At 43.1% G+C, this 9,166-nt stretch overlaps 1 protein-coding gene across 2 annotated transcripts in view; it reads left to right on the top strand.

Annotated features, from left to right (window-relative positions):
• NIPAL2 (NIPA like domain containing 2) overlaps window positions 1-7,761 on the top strand; it is a 79,096-nt gene extending 71,335 nt beyond the window's left edge. For both annotated transcript variants that reach the window (XM_061123689.1, XM_061123690.1), the window contains exons 9-11: window positions 1,933-1,996; window positions 3,120-3,214; window positions 5,239-7,761. In XM_061123689.1, the coding sequence (XP_060979672.1) occupies window positions 1,933-1,996; window positions 3,120-3,214; window positions 5,239-5,351 (272 nt within the window). In that variant the 3' untranslated portion in view covers window positions 5,352-7,761. The remainder of the gene's footprint in view (window positions 1-1,932; window positions 1,997-3,119; window positions 3,215-5,238) is intronic.
• Window positions 7,762-9,166: the final 1,405 nt, after the last annotated feature.

The following is a 9,166-nucleotide window of genomic DNA, read 5'->3' on the forward strand; positions in this document are numbered from 1 at the left end:
TATACTTTAAAGTGTTTAGGATATGGTAAATTTTATGGTATGTATGCATGCATGCTTGCGTGCTCAGTCGTGTCCACCTCTTTGTGACTCCATGGACTGTACCCTGCCAGGCTTCTCTGTCCATGAAATTTTCCAGGCAAGAATCCTGGAGTGGGTGTCTTTTGCATCTCCTGCATTGGCAGGTGAATTCTTTTCTACTGCACCACTGGGAAGCCATGTTATGTGTATTTTACTACAATTTTTGAAAAATTTTTACTCTTGAAGACAGAAACTCCTCTTTAAGCGATGACAACAACAACAAAAAAATCCTAAAATACCGGGAAGAAACATGTGCAAAGAAGTTTAATAGCACAAAAGCAAAAGCGTTTGAAGCAATTTAAAATGTCCTTCGAGAAATGAATATTATGGGGCACCAGCTTAGAATAACAAGAAAACATTCAAATGACTCCAAGGACGTGTGTAATCACAGGGAAAAATGCTTCAGCAATGTTGATTCACTCAACAAAGATTCACCAGGATGGGACATGGCTTGTTCCCGCAGGAAGTGAGGAGACAGACCTCAGACTGAGGAAGCCCCCTGTGTTGTTCTCTGTGGCATCTGCAACACCTCAGCAGCAGCCGGCACTCACGACTCAGTAAATACTTGTCGACAGGATTGCAAGGCTACCACCACACACGCACACACACAAATGTGATTCCAGGTAGTAGATAATTAAAAGATAACTTATTTTGGACTTCCCTGGTGGTCTAGTGATTAAGAATCCACCTGCCAATCCAGAGGACACAGGTTCGATCCCTGGTCCAGGAAGATTCCACAGGGCAACGAGGCCCTTGTGCTGCAACCGCTGAGCCCAGGCACCCCAACTACTGGGGCCCACACGCTCTAGAGCCTGTGCTCGGCGACAAGAGAAGCCACCGCAAGGAGAAGGCCGTGTACCGCAACTAGAGAGTAGCCCCTGCTCGCCGCAACTAAAACAAAAAAGGTAGCTTATTTAGTAAAAAAAAAACAAAAAAGAAAAAGTCTGCGAAGGCTTTGGGACCATACGCCAAAAGGGAATCATTGATACTAAGACAGAGAGAAGGAGAGCTCATTGGAATAAAGGACAGATGCACATTTCCCTTCACCCAGAAGGAAAGAGCTGCAGAGGGAGATGGGAGAGGGGCTGGCAGTGAGAAATGGCACTCAGGCAGCACGTTAGCATCCTCCAGTGCACACGTGAGCCTGTGACCAGACCTGCAGACTGCAGGGTGATGCCAAGGCCGACAGCGTGAGGAGCAGCTGGCCTGAAGTGCAAGTGCTATGTGAAAGGGCCAGCATCCACCCAGACGCTCGGGTCAGGCTTGCCAACCCCCGGCTTAAACAACTGGTGGTGGGAAATGTCACTCTTCTTGCATGTTCCAGTGGGACAGATCTTGGACTGGATAAAAAAATTTCTGTTGGCAAAAGCTGTGTTACTGGCACCGATTTTATAATAATGATATGTACATTATACATTATGTAAAGTCTACAAATCTGTGTTCTTTGCAGTCATTGAAAATATTAGTATTGCATGCAACTATTTTTTAAAGTAAGCTACTGAATGTGCCTTTTTAGGGCTTCCCTGGTAGCTCAGTGGTAGAGAACCCATCTGCCAATGTAGGAGATGTGGGTTTGATCCCTGGGTCAGGAAAGCCCTCTGGAGAAGGAAATGGCAACCTACTCCAGTTTTCTTGCCTGGGAGAATTCTATGGACAGAGGAGCCTGGCGGGCTACAGTCCATGGGGTCGCAAAGAGTAGGACACAACTTAGCAACTCAACAGCAACAACTGGATGTGCATTTTAAGGGTAACTATTTACTTTGAAAAAAATAATATAGTAATTTGAAAAATAATATGTATCTATTGTAAATATTCTTACCCTAAAATTAATTTTATCTTCTGTCACTATTGTAGGTATCATATTTTATCAGGAGTTCCTTGGTGCAGCTTTCCTCACTATATTTATATATCTTTTTGGGTGAGTAAATGTCTCAGAGGTAAGGTATGTGAAATCCTATTACTTTTACGTGAGACTTTTGGCATTGGACCTGAGGCATGGAAAATTGGAAAATAATATAAGAAACATCAGTTTCCTGAGCTCTTAAAAGAAGCATATTTTTCAACTTAACACCCTACCCAGAGCTCAGTGTCTTTGTGATTTAAATATCTCTGTGAGGGATCTGAAACACTGGGAATTTTCAGTTCCAGCCAAAGTCAAGGTAAATCAAAGGCCCTTGTAGCGACTCCACCTTTTTATACTCAATCAGACCTATCCCAGCCTTAGGAACCCTTAGCTTAGATCTCAACCAGGGAACCACAGATGCCTCTAGGATCATAGGATGCAAGGCCAAGACTGGGGCAGATCTCTGCCTTGAGACCCACTAACATCAGATTGGTGCCACCCCTCTCTTGGGTCTAGGTGCCCAGCTTTAACCCTGCCTAGGAATTTGCTGGACAATCACTGCTGGTGTTCTGGCCGATAGAGAGCAGAACCCTGACAGAATTTCAGCGATGTAGTGATTTTTCCACTGGTTCCCACCTGGAACTCTCTGAATGCTTAGCTGCTTCTCGATGTGGTATTCTGCATGACCATTGTTATGCAAACTTGAGCCCAGACTATTTTTAACATAGAAAGCTATCTATCTTGAAAATCCAATTTTGTGAGATTTTTGGGCGAAGCTAAACTTCTGGGGTCTGGAAACTATGACTATGCTTATGGCCAAGGACAACGAAATTTCTTAGAAAATTAAAGAATAAATTATTTTTTTGCTCGTGTTGCATGCCAGTAATGGGTCTGAGCATGCATGGATAGAAAATGAGACAGTGTCTACCCAAAGGGCTTAGAGCCTGAATTAACCCCCAGATGGTAAAAACCTGGGGCAGAGACTTACTGGAAGCTGCCCAGGTCTTGGTTCTGGGGACAGATATTATTGGCTGCAGCAATTAAGACAATTTCTAGGCAGCTTACCATGAGAAACAGAAAGAACAAAACCAATGGAATGTATGTCATCATGTAGAAGATGGAGTTCAGTTACTTAATACCATGCGTTCAGTTATTTAATACAGTGACCTTGTGTTCTTTATTAACATTATTCCTACAGGTGTTTTCTGTCATTCCTTGGTGTGGTTTTGGTCACAAGAAATAGAGAAAAGGAACATCTGCCACAGTCTTACATTGATTTTGGAAATGTTCCTGGTAAGATGTATATTCCTTAATTTATAATAGAAAATTGTATCCTACAAATGAATTATTGCTGATATGATTTCTGGAGTTAAATTAATATAAAATGTAATTCTTACCCTCAGAAAATGTACACTTAATGATGAAAGCAGAGATGATAGTTTAACTGTAAATGTTAATAATCATTTGTTTGATTATCAGTTTTGCACAGAACACTGGGGATAGAAAAGAACCGACCCTGTTTTCTTAATTTGGGTGGTAGTGAGAATTTCCATTTTGGATTTCTTTAAATTGGAAAAGGGTAGGGAAAGGAGTGGGAATGGCAGGAATAGACCCTTGTTGCTTGGAGAATCTTTGAGGGGGATTCTACATCTAAGACCAGAAGCTTCAGAATATCATCCCTTTAGAAGCGTGAGGTGGCCCTTGCACTGGGTCCAAGGGTGACATTCTTCTTGGTCACCTGAATATAAAGAGCTTCTTCCCCTGTTCCTCACTTCATTCATCCAGAGGGGTTTAACATGCATCGTCATCCTAGCAATCCACTCCCACTTAGAATAACACTTCCGTGATGCAGACTTGGGGCTTCCCTGGTGTCTCAGATGGTAAAGAATCTGCCTGCAATGCAGGAGACCCAGGTTTGATCTCTGGGTTGGGAAGATCCCTTGGAGATGAGAAAGGCTACCCACTCTGGGGGGTTTCCCTGGTAGCTCAGCTGGTAAAGAATCCACCTGCAATGCAGCAGACCCCTGTTCAATTCCTGGGTCGGGAAGATCCCCTGGAGAAGGGATAGGCTGCCCATTCCAGTATTCTTGGGCTTCCCTGGTGTCTCAGATGGTAAAGAATCCAGCTGCAATTCAGGAGACCTGGGTTCAATCCCTCGGTTGGGAAGGTCCCCTGGAGGAGGGCATGGCAACCCACCCCAGTACTCTTGCCTGGAGATTCCCATGGACAGAGGAGCCTGGCGGGCTACAGTCCATAATGTCGCAGAGTCAGATAAAACAGCAACTAACACTTTCACTTTCATGTAGACCCAACAGAAGCGATGTCCAGAGCAAAGGAAACGGGCTTCTGTGTCCTCACTTCCTCCCCTGCTCACCACCCCCAACAATCTCTGGCTTTGCTAGGGGTTTGGGGTGACCCATAGGCTTCTAGAAGGCTTCCCTGGTGGCTCAGACAGTAAAGCGTCTGCCTGCAATGTGGGAGACCCGGGTTCGATCCCTGGGTCAGGAAGATCCTCTGGAGGAGGAAATAGCAACCCACTCCAGTACCCTTGCCTGGTAAATCCCACGGACAGAGGAGCCTGGTATGCTATAGTCCATGGGGTCGCAAAGAGTCGGACTCCACTGAGTGACTTCACTTTCACTTTCATAGACTTCTAGACAAGGAGTAGTGATGTTCTCACAGCTTACTCCACCAGGCAGTTAGGACCAAGCCTTTGAAGCAAAAACCATTAAAACCTTGTGCCTAAGAGAAAATAGCCTGTGTTCTCCTTCCCATTTGAATCGTCTTACCAGCTAAGAACATTCAACGCAAGAATCGGCATTCGTGGCAAGGGCATGCCTTAGAGATGCCTTCGATGGTTAGGGGTTCTTTGGTAGGAAATGAAGTTTACTTACTTTTAACTCTTTTTCATTTCACACGGTTCTATATGTAGAATCAGTAAGAACTTTAGAAGCCATTCTGAAAGACTGTTTTCCTCTGTTGTTACATGAGTTAGACTAAACATAGACCAGGAGACAGAACAGTGGGGAGAGAGGTTTGGAGATGCGTACACACTTCGTGTTAGTCTCTTTGACTGATCCAGCCCAATTTCTGTCCCCAGCATGGTCAGGGGGACAGCACGTGCTCCCCGGGGTGTGCTCACGCAGACAGCCACGACCTGGGCCTTTCTTCCCTGACGTTTATCTCTTCTATTTAGAGGGCGACCACTTTGTCCTTTTTAAAAAAGGAATAAAATATGGCCTAAATAGAGGAGAAATTATTAAGACTTATTATTCTACAAGAGCTCAAAAGATTCTTTGTGATTATTATCTCCACAGGGAAACAAATGTTGGATAAAATACAACCAGATTCAAGCGGCTTATCCTATGGAACTCTGCCTGATGGAAGTGACTCCATAAAGAGCCCGAGTGGAGAGAAGAAAGGGGTCTGAGACGCCGAGAGGGATGGCTGTGGGCCTCTGATTTAATACCGCTTTTTAAAATATTGCACATGTTCAATTTATGTCAGCAGCTATTTAATGCTGACATGTGCTCGCCTTCCTTTCAGTCCCTGACCCCCACCTCCATGTCCATGGACAATCAGGGCCTTCCTAAGCTTTGACAGTCTAAGGTTTTCATGGAATGTAATTTGAAGTGTTCCCCACACCCTGGACCTCTCTCCCTGGTGATCATCTAACTGGCTAGATCTTAATTAGAGCCTGGCTGCCCAGGCAGAAATGTCACACAAAAATGTGCATTCACAATTTGGCTGCAGAATGCGTAGGTTGTTTTTCCCATACAGCTTGCAAGGTCAATTGCTTTGCTTTAAAGAGACACTTTAGTCCCACAACCTCCTCCCTAAACCAAAGGTTTGAAAGCATTCATTTTTCCTTAGACATCTTTTAGGAAGCTTCCCATAAAGATTTCACTTTTCTGTTCCCAAATGAGAGTGGTAAATCATCTTTTCTGAAAACTAGCCCTATCGTATTTATCCTTTGAAAAGTAAAGGTGTGTTTTTTTTTTTTTTTTTCATAATTAAGCATCTGTGTTTTGACTACACTTATGTCACTCTTTCACTTTCATCTTTCCTTTTTTTATTGGAGTATAATCGCTATACGGTGCTGTGTTAGTTTCTGCGTACAGTGAAGTGAATCAGCTATGAAAGTGAAAGTCGCTCAGTCGTGTCCAACTCTCTGTGACCCCCATGGACTATACAGTCCATAGAATGCTCCAGGCCAGAATACTGGAGTGGGTAGCCTTTCCCTTTTCCAGGGGATCTTCCCAACCCAGGGATCAAACCCAGGTCTCCCACATTGCAAGCAGATTCTTTACCAGCTGAGCCACAAGGGAAGGCCAAGAATACTGGAGTGGGTAGCCTATCCCTTCTGCAGCAGATCTTCCTGACCCAGGAATCGAACTGGGGTCTCCTGCATTGCAGGTGGATTCTTTACCAACTATATGTATACATATAGCCCCTCCCTCCTGAGCCTCCCTCCTTCCCTCCCATCCCACCCCTCTGGGTCATCACGGAGCACCAAGCTGAGCTTCCTGTGCTTCATAGCAGGTTCCCACTAGCTATCTATTTTACACATGGTATAGTGTATATATGTCAATCCTAACCTCCCGATTCAGCCCACTTTTCTCTTCCCCTCCATCCTGCCCTGTGTCCATATGTCTGTTGTCTGCATCTGTACCTTTATTCCTACCCTGGAAATAGGTTCATCTGTACCTTTTCTAGATTCCACATATATGTGTTAATACACAATACTTCTTTTTCTTTTTCTGACTTACTTCAATCTGTATGACAGATTCAAGATCCAGTTTATACCCCATTTGATGATGGGGTATACCAAAACCAGAAGACCTTGGCTGGTGAACTTTTTAAGCTTAAGAAAGGCAAAACTTAAGAATTAGTACCAAAAAATGAATCAGTATCAATTTTTTTAAGTAAGAGTGTAGAGCAGTGATGTTTTCTTCAGCATATGATCCTATTATACTTGAAACTGAAGAGAAACTTCATATCCTATGCCTTTATTTGTTTAGATCTTATAATTCATCAACTGGGTTTTTAATGTTTTAACTTTCAATGTTAAGTCTCAAAAATCATATTTAAATTTTTAGTGATACTTTCACGAACATTTCATCTTCTCCTCAAGTCATTACTTCAAGTTTTAGAATAAAATCCTTCTAGGTAAAAGAACTGTTATGATCGCTTCTCGGCCTTTTGGCTAAGATCAAGAACTGTTATGACTAGAGAACTGGATTTCAGCCATTTTCAGTCTGCAGACATAGCACACAGCCAGGTGGTCCAGCCTGAGTCTAGTCCAGGTCCTCCTGTACCCTGAATGGCTCTTCTGCTGCCATAGATGCAGGTCTACTAAGACACATTTGCAGGTAGAGTCCATAATCATATCTGTTATTATTTATGATTTCCTAATATTGAAATGAGGAGAAAAGAGCTAGCCTTCATTGTAAGCAACATCAAATAATAAGCCCCATCCTTAATGACATTTCAAAACCTTCAGATCACACGCCAGTCCAATACTGTTCCAGCCAGTTGTCTTGCATTTGTTTGGTTGTTTAACTCAGGGCTATTGAAACTGTAGTCTCAGCTGCTTTAGGTCTTTAATTTTTGTTCTTTGTCATGGTCTGCATTCCTGACCAGACCAACCAAACCTGGCCACAAAGGTGAGATTCAAATCTATCACTAAAGTATGAATAATAACCTAGAGCCCATGTCTGGCTTTTGAACTCCTGGTAACAATTCCTGCCATTGTAGAAAGTGTCCCATTAATTCAAATAACATAGTCATATAATTTATGGCATGCTTCACTGAATTGGTCCAGCATGTCAGCGTTGGAAGGCTCGACTAAGAAATGTGTCTGGTGTCTTAAACTACAGATTTCTGGTGACTCTTACGACTGGTTTCAAATATTTGGAAAATAATTAGACAGCAGAGTTTGACTTGAATTGGGACTGTATTTATAGCTATAGCACGTGGTTTTGCACATTGTAGAATTTTGCACAGAGACAAGCATAATGCCAATACTTAGTGGTCGCCAACATTTGTATCTTTTAAAAGTTGTAAGAAATGACATTGACTTATGCACACAGTTGGGCAACCCAGAAATGCTTTAGAAGTTTAGGTAACATATAAAATATAGTTAGGTAATGTATAAAGTATAGTCAGACCTAATTTTACTTTCCATATTGCTTCTCCAAAGTAAGGTGAATAGGAGTTTTACTTGTACCAGCTTGTAAAGATTTTTTAAATTATGCACTGCGTGACAACAACCAAAGCCAATCCAGTCCTTCTCTTGGCATTGTGAGTTGGGGACCTTTAGCCAACACTTGGCTCAACTGACTGTCTAGACCAGGGGTCTGTGAACTCTTCCTGTAGCAACACAGAGAGTAAATATTTGGGAGTTTTGTTGGCCATACGGTGTCTGTCGCAACCACTCAGCTCTCCTATTGTAGCACGAAAACAGCCATCGACAAGACGTAAACAAATTAGTGTGGCTGGTGTCAGTAAAACTTTATTGACAAAAGCAGGTGGCCAGTTCATGGGCTGTCGTTTTCCAACCCTCGGTCTAGACTGCTCTGCCCTTGCTGTGCAAAGAGTTTGGAAAACAAATTGGATACAGTGGGAGTGATAGCCATGTGTTGATATTTACATTAGGATCTTGTTGCTTGTGTAAGATACACACAGAAGCAATGCGTTCATCACTGGTGCCTGAGTTTTTCTCTCTCAAAGGCAGTGGTTCTTTTGTGAGCACCACCAGCTGCACTGGAGGAACCTCTCATGTAGTGGGTTAAAGCAGAGATCCTTACCATCCAATTGTTTCCAGTCTAAATGTTTGCTTGCCCTGTGACTATACTACTTTCGTCACCAGAGTCACTTGAAAAAATAAAAAAATGTCTCAAGCAGTGACTTGAGAATGTAGTTTTCAATCCCTCAACCCATCCCCACAAGCTCCTGGAGATTCTGCTTTGTGGCAGAGAAAGAAAGGAAAAAGACAGATTTCGTAGATTGATGTCATTTCAGTACTATTGAATGGATGATGGTGATAATGTGTACGTCTGGCTCCAGAAGAAGCAGGTGCAATGGTGGACATGGCTCAGATGGATAGAACCATTGAGCCAAATTCCTGAAGCCAAGAACCCTCTTTATACTCCCTGTTTCGAAGCACACAGATCATCCAGGGGTGGTGACTATACAGGCTCACCCACACCGAAGGCTGCCTCCTACTTGCCAATTTAATAGTGA

Source organism: Dama dama, chromosome 21 (assembly GCF_033118175.1).
Source record: "Dama dama isolate Ldn47 chromosome 21, ASM3311817v1, whole genome shotgun sequence".
In the NCBI taxonomy this organism is placed as follows: Eukaryota; Metazoa; Chordata; class Mammalia; order Artiodactyla; family Cervidae; genus Dama; species Dama dama.